The sequence below is a fragment of the Heterocephalus glaber genome, unplaced genomic scaffold (genome assembly GCF_053883595.1).
Source record: "Heterocephalus glaber isolate CG9 unplaced genomic scaffold, H.glaber_assembly_v1.0 deba00000347, whole genome shotgun sequence".
Taxonomy (NCBI): Eukaryota; Metazoa; Chordata; class Mammalia; order Rodentia; family Bathyergidae; genus Heterocephalus; species Heterocephalus glaber.
The window spans coordinates 11326233-11348457 of NW_028258143.1; the positions used below are offsets into that span (position 1 = coordinate 11326233).

General features: G+C 35.4%; 1 protein-coding gene and 1 non-coding gene across 4 annotated transcripts in view; both read left to right on the plus strand.

Annotated features, from left to right (window-relative positions):
• The window catches only part of Dars1 (aspartyl-tRNA synthetase 1), a 71475-nt gene that overhangs the window by 17863 nt on the left and 31387 nt on the right, over window positions 1-22225 (plus strand). For all 3 annotated transcript variants that reach the window (XM_004836117.4, XM_013076929.3, XM_021237056.2), the window contains exon 4: window positions 4643-4745. In XM_004836117.4, the coding sequence (XP_004836174.1) occupies window positions 4643-4745 (103 nt within the window). The remainder of the gene's footprint in view (window positions 1-4642; window positions 4746-22225) is intronic.
• On the plus strand, window positions 10075-10271 carry LOC147829851 (small nucleolar RNA SNORA73 family). Its single transcript, XR_015447477.1, has one exon. It is a non-coding gene; the product is annotated as a small nucleolar RNA SNORA73 family (small nucleolar RNA).

Genomic DNA, 22225 nt, shown 5'->3' on the forward strand with positions numbered 1-22225 from the left:
GATAAATGTGACCTACTTGGAATCATGTACTGAGTGAAACTCCAAAAGTTAAAAACACATTAAAGCTGGACTTGGAAAACCAACCCATGCTAACAATTTTAAGTAGAGCAAAGCTCTGAGAAATCATAAATAAAGAAATAGAAGTGTTTGGGCCGGGGATTTAGCTCAGTGGTTCCGGCGCCTGCCTCGCAAGCGCAAGGATCCAAGTTCAATCTCTGGTACCAAAAAAAAAAAAAGAAAGAAATAGAAGTGTCAAAATTATAGTGTCAGAAGTATGACAGGGTCTTATTAAGTAAAAAAAAGAGTATAACAAAAGTCTGTATGTTTTTCTGAAAAGCGCTATTTTAAGCATTTTTAAAGTTAAAATCAGATTTCTTAAAGTAGATTCATCCCTAAAGTGTTTCAGATAGAAGCAGGGAGAGACTCTTAATGGTATGCTTAAAATTAGTTTCTTTCAAGCGTAAAAGCCTATGAGCTTCGGTTTCCATATTGAAAGACTAAGCAATTGGAATATCTATAGTTTCTTTCAGTTTTTATACATAGTACTATATGGAAGTCATTGCCACAAAATACTTTCATACTATTCCTTCTAAAAATTAACATGTATCTCCAAAATAACTAGGTTTTTTGAAAGTCAAATAGTTTAGGATTTTTAGTACCAAAGGTGAGAACTTTAATTTGTATCCATGTGATACCATTTCAGGGGAAACAATAAATTAGAAGTACTTTAAAATACTTAAGTTTTGTTTTTTTCCCTAGTTGATTTATGTAAATTATGTAGGAAAATATTAATGTTGAATATTAGAGGAGTCCATTGCCTGCATAGTGAATTCAGCAGTTTATCAAGCTAAAAGATACTGGCAAGAGATGAAAGCATGCAATTGCCTCATATCTTGGATAACCTCGTTTTCACATGAAGGCCCCCTTCACAACTGAGTCATCACCATAATAGAGATGATAGTAAACTTTTTGTCCTGGCTTCCTACAGTGTTCTTCAGCTCAAAAGTAGACTGTACTTGCTTCTATAAAAGATGGTTTCGAACTTTACATTTTTCTAAAACACTACTCCTGTGTGAGTTTAAGAAGTAAACTGCCTCTTCTAAAGACTTAACCAAAATGCAGCATAAAATTTCACATGTTAGGAGCTTAACAGTTAAATTCTAAAAATAGTAAATTCACTCACTTGTTTGGGGCACTGATTTGTCCCCATTTCTATGAACTGTCTTCTTCTGTGTTGGAGGGTTGCAAGAAGAAAGATGGGTAATATTTAACAGTTGATTTAATTTTTCCACTGAAGTTCCTATACTTAACACAGTAGAACTTTTTACTAAACTGAGAAACTATATATTCATTTCTGAAAATAAAATAATAAATGGGTGTGGTAAAAATTCCAGTAGTACCAAAAGATATCAAATAGAGGTCTCAGAGCCTCCTCCATCTCACCAAAATCTTCCCCCCAAAATAATCACTATTGTTTCTTATATATTCTTCCAGAAGGGAAATAAGCATTTGAAGCATGATCACATCCTTTGTTTTTAAATGTACACAAAAAGTGTACGCACTACTCCAAGCGTTTGTGATAATGGCTTGTAAAACTTGGAACTAAGTAAATCATGCAGTGCAGTGTGACTAACCATGACCAAAGAAAGAACAGTTGTGTTTACTACTGTAACATATAGAAGAACTTGGTTTCAAAAGTATTTGACAGAGGAGTGTAAATGGACAATTCTATTTAACAGGAATCCAGCACTGATTTTTTTGTTTTGACTCTTAAAAATACTTTTTTAAGTGAACCAGTAAAACTCTAATATTTCAAAGTACTTTAACACCAAACCTTGGAGACCATAATATTGGAGTCACACGTAGTTCTCTACTAATGAACACTACATAAATATAATGTGAGTGATAATAGAATTTCCATTCTTTTAGGTAATGTTTTCATATTTAATTCCCTTAACATACATTCTAAGAAATGTATTTATTGAGTCAAGAGAATATTTCTAGACCTTTTTTTTTTGGTACTGGGGATCGAATCTAAGCCTTGCCCATTGCCAGATTGTTCTCCAGAAACATTATTCAGGTTTACTTTGCAATCAGTAAGTTATGATGGAGCATTTATTTTTTTTAAATCCTTGCTCGTTTGAGAGGTAAATAATGCCATCACTGTTGGCTTCAACTTATATTACTTTCATTACCAATAATAGTTTGTTCCGGGCCGGGTATTTAGCTCAAAGTTCGATCCCTGGTACCAGGAAAAAAAAAAATAGTTTGTTCCTTATATTGCTATGGTTTTCTTCTTTTCTTTCAAATTATCTGTTCTAATCTATTGCCCATTTATTTATGGGAATCTCAATGTTCTTTTCTCAAATCTTTAGATCTTTGTTATTAAACATATTAACTCATGTAGGTGATGTCATTCAGTAAATGTAAGTACTTTTTTCATTTTTTGTATATAGACATTCTGTGATTTTCAAATTTAGAAAGTTCTTTCCTCTGTAGTTTAACACTCAGTTCTATTTTTTTACTGTTTTGGAGGAGAAGTGGAGTGGGGCTTTATAATCAGTCTTAGGACACTTCTTACACAAATAAAGTGGGATTATGCTTCATACATGGTTTTATTATTTTTTCATGTTATAGTCTCTTTTGAATGTCTAGCAAGTATTTACCTTTGTGATCTCGACTCCCAGCATAGTCTTGGGTACATAGTAGCCCAACTACAAAATAGGAATGATAATCATTCCTCAAATAAGTACCCAGTAGTAGTGGTGCTGTTAATTATAACAAGTATTAGTTATTAGTAAACATTAATGGGGGCTGTCCCTCAACTTTAAACATAGTATGTAATCCTGACTGTAAAAGAAACCTTAAGAAAACCCTGTGAGTAGTATGCTATTATTTTCTTCATTTACAGAAGAAGAGTTGATACAGAAAGTCGTTTAATAATTTTCCCCCAGGCCCTTCATAGGAAGTGATAGTATACCCCAGGCTTTTTGAGCCTCTTTTTTTCCCACTGCCTCGGTACCAGGGATCAAGTCAGGACCTTCTGCTTGCCAGGCAGGCACAGTGCCTCTGAGCTACATCCGAGCCCTGAATTCCTTGCTCTTTACCAAACCATTAAACTGTTGCCCCCTACTGCTAACCCATAGACATTTTCCTGTGCTAACCTTCGGTGGTCTCAGGGTCTTTGTACAGCATTGGAGCTGATTACTGGTTTCATCACAGGATAGCTTTGTAATAGTTTTAAGTCTGGGTTGCCTCTGTCTGAGGCTACTAAAATACTCTGACTAAATCCCAGCTTAGCCTATCCCTGTTGTGTACGCATTTCTTCCATTTCTCTAGCATTGTATTCTGAGGGGGATAGTGTCTGGCTGTGGTTTCAGTAGTAGTTCTTAAGAAAACGTAATTTTGATCCACCTACAAGTTCCTTTGTGCCATTGTTAACAATCCAGTGTCTTAAATCCTTCTGAATTTGTTTATACAACTTTTTTTTTTTTTTAAGATTTTATTTTGGGACTGGATCATACTCCAGAGGAGAAGGGAAATTTATTGTCTTTTTTAATGATAAAAACCTGTCAATCATATATGACTCCAGAGTCAGTGTTGACACTTTGTTTGCAGCCTGTCTCTTTTTAATTCATGATCACTATCTGATTTGCATTTCAAAATACGGTGTGTTATAAATAATAAGTTGGCTTGCATTTGTGCTTATTGTGCAAGACTAATGCTTAATGTAAAAGATAATTCTCAGTTTAAAAGTCATGATCTTTTGATGTTTTGCAAGACAATCTGATGAGAAAATGGTCTTGAAGAGACTGAACTCATTTTTATGAGGAAGTCATTTTCTAGAATTTGATCAGACTTTAAAAAGAGTATGCTTTAGAGGAAAAGGGCTATATCACAAGGATACATAATGATTGAAATCTATTGCAAGTAATATTTTTCAGGTTAAAAATAAGTAATGACAGTTCTATGAAAGGAGAGGCAATCAAGAGGCCTGAGATATGTAAAAATAAAACTGGTTATAAGGTTTAAAGAGAATGAGCTTTCACAGACAAAAGTAAATTATTTAGAGTTTAAAAAATATGAGACAAAGAAGATGAAGGACTGGGAAGATGATAAGGAAAATAAAAGATGAAAAGAGCCAGTGTGTCAAATCTAAATACTTTGGATTGCCTTAAAATGTACTTTGCTAGGAATACTGCAGGTGGACCACCCCCATAAAATGCTTGTGGTCTTGTTATTAAGCACTTTATTAGCGTTTTTGTGTTGCATCATTAAAGCTTCATGGTAATCAGAGCAGTGCTTTTACCTGTACAATATAATAGCTATTGAAATGAATGAATGTTGAAAGTAATCTGAAATTACTTGAAATTTGTTTAATAGTGATTTGCTTGTGTTCTCACGAAGAGCATGTTAAAAGCATTTTTTGTAAGTCATAATAGGAACTTGGGTTTCTTTAACTACAGCTTGTCAACTGAGTGTCAGTATTTTGGCTGTGGAAACCTGACAGGTACTTATGTGTACACGCCTGATGAGTGTAGTAAATTTTGGCCCGATTTTAAAGTAGAGAAGTATTTTTCTTCTTTGTAAAACCTGAAGTAGTATGTCCTTAATGCACTTGTGTTCTTTCTGTCTTATTTAGGGAAGCAGTGTTTCTTAGTCCTACGTCAGCAGCAGTTTAATGTCCAGGCTCTTGTTGCAGTGGGAGACCATGCAAGCAGGCAGATGGTTAAGTTTGCTGCCAAGTAAGTAAGCAATTATATCCTGTTGTCAGAATAAACAATGGTGGGAACCAAGACTCCCAGGGGTTTGGACCATTTTCATACATTAACATCAATGCTTCGTTTGTTTAAAAATGTAGTTATTTAAATTGTCAGTTCAGTGTTGCTGAATACATTAAACTTACAAAAGAGAAAATATGGAGCACAGGCTTGAAATTCATTTGGAACTGCTGAAGCAGCACTCTTTACAGACAAGTCACATTTACTTTCAAGTAGAGTAACAAAAAGCCTGGCAGCTTCAACATAGCAGAGCAACTTTATTTTGTTGTTTGTTGAACTTCCTTTCCTCCTTCCCTCCCCCAGTTTTAGATTTGTATGTTTAGCAACAGGTTTTTTAACTGAATAATAAAAAGTATGTGAAAGAATGTAGTTTTGCAAATAATTTCCTCTGAAGAAAGTAAAACCTAGGTTACAGAGTGTTACAACTTTTAACACTGACACCAAAACAGTTTAGGGGGAAAAAGTAAAACTTGCTTTTTCCCCAGCTCTAAAGGCCTTACAGTCTTGCTCAGAGTTCTCGCGGAAACATACTGCTTTGTTCAGCTTGAAAGAGGCAAGATACAGATGAAAAACAAGGATGGTTGTGCAGTGCATACTGTGACTTTAAGGAAATGAGAATAGTTCCCTTGGTAGTTGGTGACTTGGCTAGTTTTGTTTGAATGGTTTTCTCAATTGGAATTTTATTCCCATGACAGTGATCAAGGAAGACATGGGAAATGGATTTCTTTACTTTGTAACTATTAGAGTACTTCCTAGGAATAAATACTGCTTTTTGGGGGTTTTTTGTTTTTTTGGTACCAGGGATCAAACTCAGGACCTTGCGCTTGCAAGGCAGGTGCAGCACCACCGAGCTACATCCCCAGCCCTTGGTATAAGTCTAGACTAAGTGCTCTATTTTTCTATCAAGTTTTTTAAAAATCTCTGTTCTTTAGATGTATGCTTTCAAAGATGAGTTATTATAGCAAGAATTGTGAATTCTGGAATTACAGAATGCACCAATTTAATCTCCTAATATCTGTTTGGGCACTTCCTGGTTTTGGTTTAGAGATTTATCAAATTCAGTTTTGTTATTTCATAATAGTACCTTAAACTCATGTTAAAAAATTTTAGTACTATGAATTACATCATCTCATTGATGAATTCAGTATTTTTTAGTGCTACTAGTATAGTAGCCCACCTCTCCATTTCTCCCAGTCTTACAGCCCAGAAATACCCACTTTCATGTCTTCTGGTAATTAGGTTTGCTTGTTTTCATTTCATAGTGTGCTTATGAAATATATTGGTCATCTAGCATCTCAAATTCAGTGTTTATCCTATGAATTAGGACATAAATGAGCTTGGTATCTAGAAATAAACTTTATATAGAGAACCTTCTATGAAAAGAAAAAAAAGAAGAATGGAATCGTAACTGTGTGGTAGCATACTTGCCGTTGTAGGCTATGGGTTCAATTCTAGCACCGCTACCCCCCAAAAAAGAAAAACCACAGGCATGTATGCTAAATTATATTTGATATACTGAAAAATATTTGAAAAAAGTCAACCCCAAACAAACAGTCTTTATAATTTTTGTCTTGTATATATCAATTTGGTTCTGCAAATTAATACTGTATATGAAATTGACCGTTTTATGGAAAATGTTTTTCCTTTGAATTGCATTAAATGCTCAATGTTACATTCCTTTAAAAAAGCTTCTAGGGCTGGGGATTTAGCTCATTGGTGCCACCGCCTGCCTCACAAGCTCAAGGTCCTGAGTTCAATCCCCAGTACCAAAGGAAGAAAAAAGAAAAGAAGCTTCTAACCCTCAAGTCTTTTGGTGGGCCCATTTACAGCCAGTCACGGTGGCATATGCCTGTTTACCTCAGGTACTCAAGACACTGAGGATCACAAGTTCAAGGCCAGCCTGGGCAATTTAGTGGGACTCTGTCTCAAAAAAAAGGAAAAAGAGGGCTGGGAATGTAGTTCAGTGATAGAGCACTTGCCTAGCACCCATGGGTTCAATCCCCAGTACTGGAAAAAATACAACAAAGTCTCATATACCTTTAATATTCACTGAGAGGCATTGTACTGACAAGAGGACAGTCAATCCTTGTGATGTCTTTAGAAGTAGATACATTAAAGTAGTCCACAAATAAGCTATTCTCATTATTTTGGATACTCTGGAAAACTCCTAGGACTTGACTAAGTAGCAACCAAAGCATCAACCAAAATTTACTAGTTGGAATAACTACTTGCAAATGATCATCAAAAAGAACTTAATTTACTAATGTCCTCACAATATATTTTTTTTTCCTCACAATATATTTTTTAAAGAAAGGCCAAGCTTTCATTCAGATGGAATGATAGAAGGATGATCTTTCAGACAAAGGAAGAATTAGTCTTGATTTCATAATTTCTAAAGTGAAACTTAAGACCTAGGCGGGCCAGGGATGTAACTCAGTGGCACCACACTTACCTGGCAAGTGCAAGGTCCTGAGTTGGAGTTCCAGTACAGCGCGCGCGCGCACACACACAAAGACCTAGGTAATTCAGATTTAACAATTAAAATGTAACTTAGGTTTTTTTTTAAGGAACATGTATCTGTTTTTAGTCCTATAAAAATCTGACTTTATACCTGGTATCAGGAAAAAACTCAAACTTTATACAATTAGCAATGTATGGGAAAGGGCTGAGCTATTGCAAATTATAAAGCCCTTGGCAGGTTATATGGACATGAGGGGAGCCAATTTATACAGTAGGTTTAACATGTGGTACTTAGATTTTAATTGTACAACTTCTGGCACTAATATGCTAAGGAGTCAAGGCAGAGTTATTAAAAGTAAGTGTGTTGGGCTGGGGATTTAGCTCAGTGGTTCTGCCACCTGCCTCGAAAGCGTAAGGTCTTGGCCTTCAGTCCCCCAGTACCAAAAAAAAAGTAGGTGTGTTAATAGCTTTTGTTACCTTATGAAAAGAGAAGATTCTCATGACTGAACAGTATGTTTTACTTAAAATGGGTGCTCATTGGCTTCATCATGAAGTTAAAAATTAAGGTAGTTTTCATACAGTTAACTTTGAGGTCACATGGTCTGACAGTATTGTTCGGTGACCTGGCAGTTCTATGAAAGAATATAAGGAGTAAGGTTTTTTGTTGAGTAACAGTAAAAAGAAATTCCTTAGATATAAACAGATGAAAAGTAAGAATTTTTATAAACCACTATGTTGTGTGTTCACTTATTGTACTATATTGCAAAAATGTTAACTTGTTTTTAAGCATGGTGAATAATCCAATTTTCACATACGGCAACAATGAAAATAATACTTTTTTTACTAAAAATTTAAAAACATTTGAGAGTAAAACCTGCTATTTGTCTCTGCAAATGACTTAACACACATTTGGCTTCAAAACTTTTTGTAGTGTTCTTTATAATTTTTCCCACACATAATTTGTTAGAACAAAATAGTCCAGTTGTTAATTAAACTAATATTTATAGAGGGATACATGCTCTTTGTATACCCCCTTTAAGCTCATACTATATTTGCCAAAACTTTCTTTTCCAATCCTGGTTTTTGTAGTCTTCAATGGCTTTCTGTTTCCATCCATATCCAGTGTTCTGCCTGCGGGTTCCCTCTCTACACTGTTATTTCCCCCCACTTCTCAATATGCACTCTTTGGTTTGGGCAAACTCCCCATACCTGCAATGACTTCTCTTCTGACTTTACTTCATATTTTAACTATAGCATTTGCTTTTATTAAATAAATCCTCATTCTTTGTCACTTCATTTAATCCCATATCCTTCATGATAGTTATTAATTGATCTCTCTATTCATTTCGTAAGGATCCAAACATGTATTCTTAGGGGGATGGAAATTTTCTGTATATACTTTTTTTGGGAGGGTACCAGGGATTGAACTCAGGACCTTGCGCCCGCAAGGCAGGTGCTGGAACCACTGAGCTAAATCCCTGGCCCTGTATATATACTTTTAAAATTTTAGTATGTTTTGATAATAATCCTAAAACTATATAAGGGTGTTACTCCATATCATCTTAAAGGCCAGTTTATAGCTGAGAACTGCCTTGTGACTCAGAGTTTCCATTAGCACTTACTGTTATATTTACAATTGTGTTTGTGCCATTTGAAGCCAAATGATATGTTTCTATATAAATGGAGGCTTCATAGCAGCTTAAATAGAGACTTGACAAGTTGGGTTATCAGGTTTAATTAATAGTAAAGAGGCATACTGAACTCAGAAAACTTGTATCATTCAAGCCAGATGTATTGAGTCCTATTTTTGTCTCTGCAGGGACAGCAGATCATAATAGTATAGTAGTTTCCATGCAAGAAAAAAAAAGTTTCTTTTTCCACTGTCAGTGTTATCAAATTAGACATTTGATGCAAATTTTAATTACCGGTGCTACATTATTAACTTTCTCATGAAAAATATAGTTTTATAAAAAATGATGAACTGATACATTAAATTGTCATTTTGGATTGTTTACAGAAGTTTGCTTAATTAGACCACATTATCCAGAACCATCCTCAAAGTTAATGTTTTATGTAATTATGAGCAAGCATTCTTTACTAGCATTAAAGTCAAATACAGAAACGCATTAAATATAGAACTGATATGGAGGCTACAACTTTATACAGTAAACCAAATGTCAGCAATTTAGTTTTAGTAAAACTTCACTGTTGTAGATTTTAATTTTTTAAGGTTTCTTTAAAAATTCATTTCATTTTAAAGTTATGGGCTATAATTATAAACATCCTAATTTTGTCCTTGAAGGTATTTAATTAATATGATGAAACTGTTATAACTGAAGGTCTCTGGCATTTTTTTGTTCCAATAAAGAAAGCCCTTATACTAGTTTTAGAACCCCTGGTCCATGTCATATTAAACTGTTCATACTTCTTTTTTTTTTTTGGTACTGGGGCTCGAACTCATGACCTTGTGCTTGCGAGGCAGGCACGCTGCCACTAAGCTAAATCCCCGGCCCACATTCTTCTTATCTAATTTATTTTAAACTCAAAATTTTTGAAGTTTTGGTGAAAAAAACTGAGTCATAAAATAAGTCATCAGAGAACCACTAGGATAATTTGGAGTACCTTTAATTTTTGCCAAGCACCACTAAGCACTTGAGCATAAAGAACCAGAGAACCCAGAGACTTGGCTCCTTACTAACTTGTGACCAAGGTCTCATTGACCAAACTCTTCTTTAGCTTCTTCTGAACTCTGTTCAACCAAAATTCAACTTTTAGACTTTGGCACTTCTTGTTTTATGTGAAATGTTTTAAATATTTAAGGAACTTACTATGTTCAATGTAGACAGCCTGGGAGATCACTTTTCCTAGGTTCTAAGTGCTGTAGAGGAACATAGGGCGCTGCGCCATGATATATAGTCCCTTTCCACAATGATAGAGATAAAGCTGGGCTTTGTGTCTGCATCTGCATATTCCCATGTCTCAGAGTTCTTCAAACAGTGACTGAGAAGATAAACCATGCAGAAAATATTGTCTAGTATACTAAGATTTTTCAATGAAGAATTTAGGAATCTAATCTTGTATTTATTTTACAAAAAGAAAGAAACCTAATCTACAATTAAAATTTTATATAAAAACTGCCGTTGCTGTATCTTGGCAAGCTTTCCAAAGTCTATCATGAATCTTTATATTTATTTGGGTTTCTCTTCCCTATTAGTCCGTCTATTAGGCCTGAAGGCAAAGTAGAGTGGTCAGCAGCATCCTTCACGTCTAATGTTCAGGAAAATAACAGATTTACTTACAATAATAACTGATATTTTTATATCCTAAGATAGAACTAGTAAATGCTGTACTTACATTTTTTCACTTGATCCTCACAGCAGCTGTATGAGGTGTGGATGCTTTTGTTTTGGTTTTGAGTTGGGGGGTTTTTAATATATATATGTGGGGGGGTTCTTTTGGTCTGTCCTACAGATGAGTAAATTGAGTTTTGAAATATTAAAAAACCTTTTAACTAAGGTCTTTCTGGCCCTAGGGTTCATACTGTAGCCTCTGTATCATTCTGCCTCTCTGAGATAGTGTAATGCTCAAAGCCCTCCACAGTACAAGTCTACTTAGAATACAAACTGTTAAGCACTCTCTGCAAGTTATTGAGAGTCAAATTGAAGAGGAAATTTTTGGATTTAAAAAGTATAACTGATTATAAAATAATGAAAAATATTTTTATGTTTGAATTACAAGTTGATGCTAAAAACAATTCCCAAGGAGAAATTTAGAAGTTTTCTAACCATTAGTAATACTAATGAGTTTGTCTCTTCTATATATTTGCAGTAGTTACCTTCCTAAGGAATCATTCTGTTGTTTTAAAAAAAAAAAAATAAGTGCTATAAAAACAATGGGGGTGCTGGGAATGGATAGCTGTAGCTCAGTGGTAGTGTTTGCCTGTTTTACGAGGCTCTGGGTTTGGTCCCCAGCACTGAAAAAATGGGTCTGGAACTGAGTTTTGTGTTTTCAGTGACAGTTACTGTTAAATAATTTCAGTAATAAAAAATGTGTTGGTTACAAATATGAAGCCTAGACATCACAAGCAGATCTCTTAATTAATTGCACCTACTTTTGTTTAGGCTTTTTCCATTTTTCTTATCAAAACCAACACCAACACAGTACTTCTTACTCGTTCTTATCCCTCTCGTTAAAAGAAATAAGACACAAAGTCACTCATCAAAGCAGCAGTGTGGTGTATGCAACTGATGCAGGAAATGTGACTGCAGACCCAGGATTTAAAATAAGGATTTGTCCTTTCCAATATTCTGGAAGGAAGTGAAAGAATTTTACTGGATAACTGATCTATACTGATATATTCCTTAATCCATCAAATCAAGGCTTTTGTTAGACAGCTGTAGAAACCAAAATTCCCTCCTAGAATTGCTGTCTTCAGCAAAGGAGAAGCGATTTTGGGGCATTTGAGTATGGGTGTCCTTATAGATTACTTTTTTGTATTGTGGTGCTAATTCTGCTGTTATGTGACATATATATACATTGCTGAAAATCACTGTGCTGTGCAAAATTGTGCGATAAAATCATAGAGTTTATGGAGAAATGGGGTTAATGGGTTGACACTCTAATTTAATTGATGGCACTATTTTTTAAAGACAAGAACCTAACTTTCTAAATGTAGGTTAACAGTTTTATACATGTTGAATAGTTAGAAAATATATAAGTACTACAATAAATATGGCACCTTACCTTGAAAAAACATATGCAGTTTGCTTGTGGAAGAAGGCATCCAGAGAGGTACATGCAGCTTCTGAGTTATTCTAAAGTGCTAGACACCAGCTGTCTGAAATTCAAAGGAAAACTGTAAGCCAGATATGGATGGATGAAGCTCATAACACAGATCAGAGGTAAATTTTGAAGTATGTGTGTTCTGAATATTTCTGCATCACTAAGTTCACCTGTGTACTGTGGTCTGCATTGACCTAGTGTTTTACACTGATGAAATTTGGCATAGGCAAATACAAAATTCTCTTGATATATTCCTACCAAGATATATTTCTATGAAGATATAGTCCTAATATATCAATTGTGTTTGAACCAATTCACATTTTCAAGACATGAGTTTTACCAGAATAGTCCTCATCAAAGAGATAATGGTGTTTGCTCAATGATTAGATAAAATCTTGGGTTTTATTTGTTTGCTACTCGTGTGTAGGAATAGGGAAAATAACAAAGTAAAAGATTATTTACTGCTGCGCAAGGACCCAAGTTCGATCCCCGGTACCAAAAAAAAAAAAAGGATTATTTCACATTTTCTGGTGTGAGAAAGTAAGTGGAAACAACATTGATCTGGTGCAAATTGCCACTGTGCTGGGACTAAACATCGTTACTCTTTCTAGAGCTGGGATGAGCTTACTTTCCCCGTACATCACTGAACAGGAGTGGGGTTCTGATTGGATAGGGAGCCAACAGGATCTCCCAAACTTATCTGTGTTGAATAAGTTGAGAAGTTCTAGCCTTTAGTTTACAAAATGTCCTAAGACTGAAATAGGTTGTTTTACTAAAAACCATCTTATTTTTCTGACTGATAGTATTCTGCTCCTTCTATCCTGAGTCTTAACCCTTATTCTAAATATCTTCAAGCATTATTTTTCCTTCACTGTCTTCACCATCACTTCTTTTAACGACTTACTGCTTTTGCCTCTCAGAACATCACCATTTTAAAACTCCAGTGGCCATACTCTGTCTACAGTTTCTACTAGTCCACCTATCCCAAACCTCCTGTTCTTCTAATTAGACTTAGCCAAGATTTTTAACCTTGGACTGGATGTATAGCTCAATGGTAGAACACTTGGCTAGTATGCATGAGACACTAGGTTCAGTCAGAAGCACAGCAGAAAATTTTTTAAGTGTTTTCTTGAGAAAGACATCTAATCTTTTTATAACTCTTCCCATTTTTCTCCCAGTATTTTCAGCCTCCTCCTGACCTTACACAACTCCATGTTCCATTGCTAGAACTACTGTCATTGTACCCCTACCCACTGTTGCCCATCTTTTTGTTTCCCTTCCCCTGCAAACACCCTGAAACTCCTCTGTTCCTCTGATTCTCCATGCCATAATCTCACACTGAGGTTTGACAATATTTTGTGGGAGCTGTGGCATAATGATTGATTTCCATTCCTCAGCTGAGCCCAGTAGTATTTATTTTACCTTTATAATGAAAATCAAGGTTTATAAACAACCTGTATTTTCTTTATTTCACTGACCTCTTCAGGATCTTTTTTTTTTTTTGTCCTTTAGTTCCTACGCATAATTACAAAGGAAAATTTGAAAAACTCTGAGTTCTGTTACATAATAGTAACCTATTTTGATTAAAAACAGCACATGGCCAACAACATCCAAACCAAATTGGTGGATTCTGTTGCTTAAATAAAGCAAAAAATCCTTACTTATAGTTAGAAATTTGAGGGCCAATGAACCATGAGGTGATTCAGAAGAAGATTTTTTAACATTCTCTTTGGGAAGCCAGCTGCTTAATGAACTAACCATTCTGTCAGAATCTGGTTTGAGAAAGAGTATAGAAGAAGCATGTCCATGAGGAAAAGGCCATTCCTAATCCCCACTTAATTGTCATTTTGACTTGGATCAATTTTTATATATGAAATCCTTTCAGTTATCTTTAAGGTCTGTTTATTATCTAGATGTTTCTATTTTGAATGTTACTACCCCCAAACACTGGACACTAAAACATGTGAACTCATACACAACAAAGTGGGAGAAATAATTGTATTTATATGTTAATTCCATGAAGCCCTACGTTTAACTCTATTCCCTCTGGCCATATACCAGGTGGAAAAAAGCTAGGTCTTCACTATTAAAAATATCAAATCAGATAGTTCCAGCTGGGGTTTCCTAATCATTTAAAAAGCAAACTATGAGGTCACTTTTAATATCTTAAGTAGATGATGATCTTAGCATTTACTTTAGACATTAAAACTGAGATGCTTATCTTTTCCTTGACTAGACTGTACTGCTAACAGTTTTTAGCTTTTGAGTTCAAAGAAACATTGGAGTTTTAAGTTTAATATGGTGTCAGATGTTTCCCCCTAAATTATCTAAGAATATACAGTTCATCAATATACTAATCCAAAAAGTTGACTTCTAATTGGATTTAAATGCCACAGGACTATTCAACACATTATTTTAATCAATGCGTTAGAAAGATCAATTTTCTCTTGGCTGAATGCATGTAAAATAAAGCAACTAAATGAGCTACATAGAGAGAGAGGTTGGCACATCTAATTCTCTAGAGATTTTTAAGAAGAGATTCTTAATTGTATATCTGAAATGGTTTGAGGTCTTTAAGTGAAATTTATCTGGAAGCAAAATGAGATACCTATCTAGGCCAGTGTTTCTGAATCTTTGTCTTATGTTGGTATTAATAATCAACGTAATTTATAGCTAATATAGGAGTTGAGGCAAAAAGTTACTCCCTTTTTTTCTTTTAAAATTATTTTTTTATTTAGTGCCATTGAAAGATCAGAGAGGTAGTTGGTGCTACAGTTGAGTCTTGTAAAGCCAGATTTTTTTTGGTACCGGGGATCGAACTTGGGTCCTTGCACTTGCGCAGCAGGCGGCGAAACCACTGAGCTAAATCCCCGACCCTAGTCAGATTTTTTTTTTAAGGTAGCCCTTGGAGGCCTTTTTGTATTGACTGCTATGGAGGACAGCAATAAATGTAAAGACACATTTTAAAGTTCTTTTGAAAAGTTTTAACAAGTTTTCAAGTTTAAGGCTAACGTTATAGTAACTTCTGCAATGGGCTGCAGTTAATGTAAATATAATTTTTAAGTTAAAAATTGTATATTGTTATTTGTGCTGATACCACTCTCCCCCAAACACAGATGTTTTGATTCTGAAAATATGACCAACTCAGTACCATTATTATATAGATATGTATTTATTTTATTTTTCTTCCTAGTAGTCATTGTGGTTAAGTGATTTATCGATATCTAGTAAATCACAGATGTTTTTCATTCTCTAATGAGTCACCTAGCTACATACTAGCTTTGTTTATTTTCTTTCCTTTCTAGATATTTCACCTAGAAATAGGTATTTCATTACTTGTTGGTTGAAATTTCGGTTTGCTATATTATCTATTTGATCTGGAAAATAGCAAAATTAGTACTTATAAGTCTCATTAATTTTATCTTTTATTTATCATCCGCTCTGGTCTAGGCATTCTGAGAGACTTGGGTATACAGAGATTTATGTAAGACACATATGTATTATATAAGAAACTTAATTTTGTGAGAGGGAAAGGTAGATCAAAACTGTATACAGTGGATCCTTGACTTACAAACTCAATTGGTTCCCGAGGGCTGGTTGTAACTCAAGTTGGTTGGAAGTTAATTCATCTGAGATCTAGATGTTTACCTGGGTACACACTAGAGATAACAAGATGAATCTTCCATTAACCTAATTAACCCAAGTTGTTTGTATGTCAGACCGGTCATAACTTGAGGGTCTACTGTACAAAGACATGTTGCAGGTTTTGTGAGGCCCAAAGGGAGGTGTGAGTATCCCCTTGGATAAGTTACTGAACATAATTTTCACAATTATACAGTTATGTATTGCAACTCTTTGAACAATTGCACTTGCATGCTTAATACCTCTTTATTACAACAGGGTATTTATTAGAGAAGAAACAACTGTGTGCAGCCCTGTCTAGTTCAAGGTTGAGAACCAAAAGATGCATTTAAAAGTTGGGTGCAGTGATGGATGTCTGTAATCTCAGGATTGAGGGAAGCTGAGACAAAAGGATCACAAGTACAAGTCTCACCTGGGCAACTTGATGAGATCATGTCTCAAAATAAAAAAATAAGAAGAGTTGTGTAGCTCAGTGGTAGAGCACCTCTGGGTTCAATCTCCAGTACCTCAAAAGAAAAAAGGGGGCTATGGTGTAGCTCAGGGGTAGAGTGCTTGCATCACATGTACAAGGCCCTGGGTTTGATCTTCAGCACTACAAAAAGATGTGCTTAAAAAATGTCTAAAATCTAGTGTTAATATTATAGGATTAATTGTTCTAGGTAAAAAATAACCTTAAATTATGACTTCCTGATTTATCTTATTTACAAAGATTCTACTGAATTTCTACTGAGACCAGTAACAACATCAGGACATCAAAACACATCAGTATTACAGTCTTACTGGGGAAAGTAACACAGTTGGATGTTTGGAAAACTATCAGCAAGAGGACTCATTATTTCCATTGTCATATAAAATATAAAGGAATTTTGCTGCTCATGAGCTTTTAAAAATAATGTATTCAGAGTAAACTAAAGATACATTCTGAGGTATTTAAATTTAGCACTCATTTGTGAGTCTATAACAGCTATTTAGTGGAATAATCAGCAAATAACCTTATTAGCTGTGTTATGGCATATTACCATATTACCATATTAAACCTCTTAGAGCCTCAGTTTTCTCATCTGTAAAATGATGGTAATTCATACCTTGTAGGCACTTGGGAAATTGTTAAGTGATAATGGGGACAATACTATTTTAGGGGATTATATAATAAGATCACTTCCCTTCAAGTTATAAAAATAAGTGTGTTAGCTTCAACATAGAAAAAATGAGCAAAACTACCACAGATGATAGGCTTTTTTTTTTGGTACCGGGGATCGAACTTGGGTCCTTGCGCTTGCGCAGCAGGCGGCGAAACCACTGAGCTAAATCCCTGGCCCTAAAACTACCATAGAAGAGTGACACAATTTTATAAACCACTACTTACTTTCTACAAATGAGAAAAAACATGGAGGAGTATGGACCAAATAGGAAACGCTAGAAAAAAAGTGATTGTATTGCTATTTGAATTCTGAGGTGGAGGGAAGAGGGAACAAAAAAAGAATCAAGATGTGTTATGTACATGTACCAATTCCCTACAATGAATGTAATCATTATGTCCTGTAAAGATGTACTTTTTAAATTTTTTTATTCTGAATAATAAGAAAATAAATTTTAAAGGAATATTTTTCAAACATTTTTCCAAAAATTGATAAAAATCATTAGAATAAACCCTACCATTTCCCATCAATCACTGATTAGGAGCAGCCTGGATTAGAGGTGATTTTTGTGTTGTACTCCAAAAGAACTTTCTGGGGTCAGCTCTTCACACTAGGACTCGGTAGCAAGAGATAGGTAAACTTTTTCCACACGTTTCTTTCTCTTATCATTTATGCAGAAGATGGTGACCTCTTTGACTAAAGTTGTATGCTGTTAAAGATACTTTTTCACCTGTCTCCTGTTCATAAGTACCTTCAGTATAGCCTGTTATGGCTTGTGTCTAAATGTCTCCCCAAAGCCTCATGCAGACATAGGTGGGGCTTTTCAGAGGTGGCTGGATCTAGGGTATATGATACTGGGATTAAGGATGTGATGCTGGGATTAGGTGTCTGGTGCTGGGATTAAGGAAGGCCCAGCCCGGGTGTGGGTGGTACCACCCAAAAGGCAGGTAGCCTGGAGGAGATAAAAGGGAGAGGGAGGCTGCTGTTACTGCTGCTGCTACCGTCATTGGTTGCTGCCTTCTGCCTACTCTGCTTTGCCATGCACTTGTTTTTCCTCCTTGATGCCCCTCTGCCATGCCACCCTGCCTTGAAGCCAGCAGACTATGTACAGGTATGAAACCTGTACAAACTGTGAGCTGAAATAAACCTTTTCCTCCTTTAACATTGGGTGTTGGGTATTTTGTATCAGCAAGGAGAAAAGTAAGACGCAGCCTTTCTTGGTATTTATGATATTTGACCCCAGTGGTATCTGAAATATGAATTGCATACAATGACCCATTAAAGGAAAGAAAAGTAACCAATCTTCCTGCATCCTGTCCTGGTCCTTCCTTTCTTCTTTTATCTAAAAGGGTGAGGAAAAGAATGTGTCTTTTCATTAGGGCCTATCATTTGGATTACATCTCAGGTTACATACCACCTACTATGCAAAATTTCTGAAGGAAGGTTGATTGTGGCGTTGCATTAATGAAAAGGAGCTAATATTGGTACCCTTACTCTTTGGTTCACGTCAGTGTCTGGTAACCAATTTCAGTTTACTGTGCCTAGTTAAATGGTTTTATAACTGGCATTATATTTGGGGTTTTTTGTTTTTTCTGGTACTGGAGATCGAACTCGGTACCTTGCGCTTGTGCAGCAGGCACTGGAACCACTGAGCTAAATCCCTGGCCTAACTGGCATTATATTTGAATAAACTGACCCACAGAAGATAGACGAGTAATTTAAAAGGATTTCTACAAAGAAACCACAGATTGAAAATAAAACTAAAAATAAAACCACAAACAGGAAAATATTAATGCTGACACTTCTCACACAAAGATCTTTTTATCTGCTGTATTTTTGAGATTTTTTAAAATGATAGTCTAATATGTTCTGACAAGTTGTCAAGTTAAAAAATATCAAAAAAAAAATGCTTTCGGGCTGGGGATTTAGCTCGGTGGTTCCGCTGCCTCACTTGCAAGTACAAGGACCCGAGTTCGATCCCCAGTACCAAAAAAAAAAAAATGCTTTCTTCATGAAGTCCAGGAAACAGAACAGGAGAAGAATGTGGGGTGGGGGCACGGGGACCTAGATATAGACCTTAAGACCATACCACCATGACACCCAAATACCCACAAGTGTGCTTTACTAATTTCCTATGCAGCCAATTAAATTGGTGATTAAGCCTAACTGTCACAGTCGTGAAAGATAAGGACACATGTACAAACCAATGGTACAGAATAGAGAGCCCAAACATACAAGCCCTTGGATATATTTGGGGGTTTTTTGGTTTTTTGTTTTCTTTTGTTTGAGACAGGGTCTTGCTGTGTAGTTCAGGCTGGCCTGGAACTCACTATGTGAACCCGTTCAAACTCCAGGCAGTCCTTCCTCAGCCTCCTGAGTGCTGGGACTATAGGCATGTGCCACCACACCCAGAGATATATTTGACTTTTGGCAAGGATACCATAACCATGCAGTGGCAAGTCACATGTCAAGGGACAGAGAAGTACTTCCTCTCTTGAAGCCATAGCAAAAGTGTGAATGAATACTACTATCATAACAAATGAAGACATGAGACTAATGTTTCAGTGTATTACAGAGATAGGCTGAGAACTTTAAAAAAAATTGGCAACATCAGAGAACAAGGCATTTCTCATTAGTAAATTATTTTTTACTATAAACTTATCTTCTTCACTGACTACAACTATTTTTACCTTTTTTCTTTTTTTTTTTTTGGTACCAGGGATTGAACTCGGGTCCTTGTGCTTGAGCAGCAGGTGGCGAAACCAATATTTTGACCATTTTAACAGAATGTTTGAAGTCTGTTTTACACATTCTTCCTTTTTAACTTAGTTGGCATATGTTCATCATGAACATCTATTACTGTGCTAGGTTGTGGCACTGTCTCTTTCCTGTTTTGGGTTTGTATATCTGTGTGAATTTATATATTTTTTTTCTCCTTCAGCAGTTAGTTGTTATTTAATCCAATAGTTATCCTCATTTTTTTTTTTTGGTATTGGGGATTGAACTTGGGACCTTGAGCTTGTGAGGCAGACGGCTGAACCACTGAGCTAAATCCCCGACCCTTCTCACTTTTAATAGTTCCACCAGACTTTTTTTTTTTAATTTCTTACATCTTTGTTTTTGTTTTTCTTTTGAGACATGGTCTCACTATGTAATTCAGACTGGCCTTGAATTCACTACAGTGATCCTCCTAGCTTAGCCTCCCAAATGCTGAAATTACAGGTGTGTACCACCATGCCTGGCTAGTTTTACTTCTTATGTGATATGAAAACCAATCATCAACATTGATAGAACTATACCTAAAGGGAAAGTTCCCAGAGTTGTTAGTGAGTAAAGTTTATGTCAATGGTATTGAAAAGAAGAAATTCTTTTCCTTCAGATAACTGGGTACTGTTTGTTTTTTCCCCAGGTTGCATGTTTGTTAGCCATTTTTTATTTTTAAAAACTTGATTATCAACTCAAAATATTTTTATAAAATGCTTTACATAAATACTTTTAACTATTTTATTGTATTGTTTAGTTAGAACTAAACTATTAAATGATTAAATGAAGGTTGTCACTTTCTAATGGATGACACGAGATTTGTTGTGCCTGCTACCCAAAATATTTTAATATCAAAGCTATACTAATTTATCTTTTTTCTTGAGTGATTAATTATATGTAGAATCAGAGGGTGGTTGGAAAGTAGAAGACAAACACAATGCAGTAATGGAGTGTTTTGTGAGAGGGACTGGTAATTATAAAAATAGCTGACTTGGTTCTTAAAAAGATGTATAATTTACTTCATCCTTTTCTCCTTCAGTGAAATAGTTCCCAGGAGCTCTTTGCTTTCCACCATGGATTTTTCCCCTGCCATGTTCTCTGTAAAAACACAAGGCTTTAGTTGTTTGTTAGGTACAACCCTTTTCAAAATATGGACATAGTGGCATATTAACTTCAAAAGGTAAAACTCAAACCTGAATAACCTGTGATAGCAGTTAAGCTATAACACAGAGTATAGTGCCTCTTCACATACCAAGTCAGTTTAAATTATATTAACTAAACTTCAAAATCAAGGTGGAATTTTATCCTTCTGTTGGCAGAAACACACTCAAGCATTCCTATCCTTGTTGTTTTTTGTTTTTTGGGGGTTTTTTGTACCAGGGATTGAATTCCTGTCCTTGTTTTGACTCTGATTATATATATGTATGTACGTATGTACACACACAAATTCGCCTAAACCCCGTATAGCCTTTTACTGGTTGTAGTTACAAATTTTAGTCTGACCTTTTTTCTACAAATCTGACTTTTGTTGTTGTTTTAATGTTTTTTCTTCTAAATCCACTTATTTCTACAACTAGACAGGAATAGATACATACATTTAGGTGTATGGAATATTAGAACTAAATTATTCAAGGTTTTTTTTAAAAGGAGTCATTTGGTACTTTTGAAAGAGAATTTTTTTTTTGTTCATTGGATTTCCAAGCAACCCTGTCTGTGACCACATTTCAGCTATTTTCGGAAGGAAACTCAATACAACACAATCCTTAAGAGTAAATATATTTAACTTGAGAGTCTTAAAGAAGACTATGGCAATGGAAGGTCCAAAGGACCATCAGGTGCCTTCTACAGGCGAGCAAAAAGGGGTAAGGTAACAGAGAGGGTTGGGGACAGAGTGTAAAGGTAGCCAGATAGAGCTCTAGCAGGGGCAAGGCAGGTTACTTCAAGCAGCACTGTACCAATTAGTGAGGAGGAAAAAACCTTTTTCACGGAATGGTGTGAAACAAGTAATGGAATTCTCACACAATAGCGTGTATACTCATGCAAACAGATTAGGCAACTAGTAGATGACAGTCACATTGAAGACAGATCCAGTGACACTGGGTTTCCGGTATCAGAAAGCCCTTTTAACAGTAAACTGAAGCCTCTTGATCTCTTCGGGTCTCAGAAAAGCCTTATGTTGGTTTGTCAGCCACTTTTACCATAATATATTATGAGTGTCTTCAATGCACAAAATTTTTGCTCCAGTGTAGGAGACTTGAATTGTAAGAGATATGTGTACTATTTTTTAGATTTATACTTCAGATATATACTTTTATTTATTGTTTGTTGTTATTTTGGGGGGGTTTACTATTGAATTTTTATAAAAGGCAATCGGTTACATAGAATTCTAGGCAGTGTAGCAAAGTGGAGTGAAAATATTTGTTCTTTCTTTAGCATTCTTTACATATTTTGATCATTTTGATCCCTTTACAACCCTGAGCAAATATTCATTGAAATGGATTGTGGTGTCCTCTTGTATAAAATAACCACTGTTGGGTTTCTGGAAAATCTACTAAAATTCCAATTCCTCATCAAAATGAATTGAATTTTTTCATGAAAGTTAAGTCTTACCCTTTTCACCAAATATATTGTGACACATTTTGTTAGTATAAGAACATA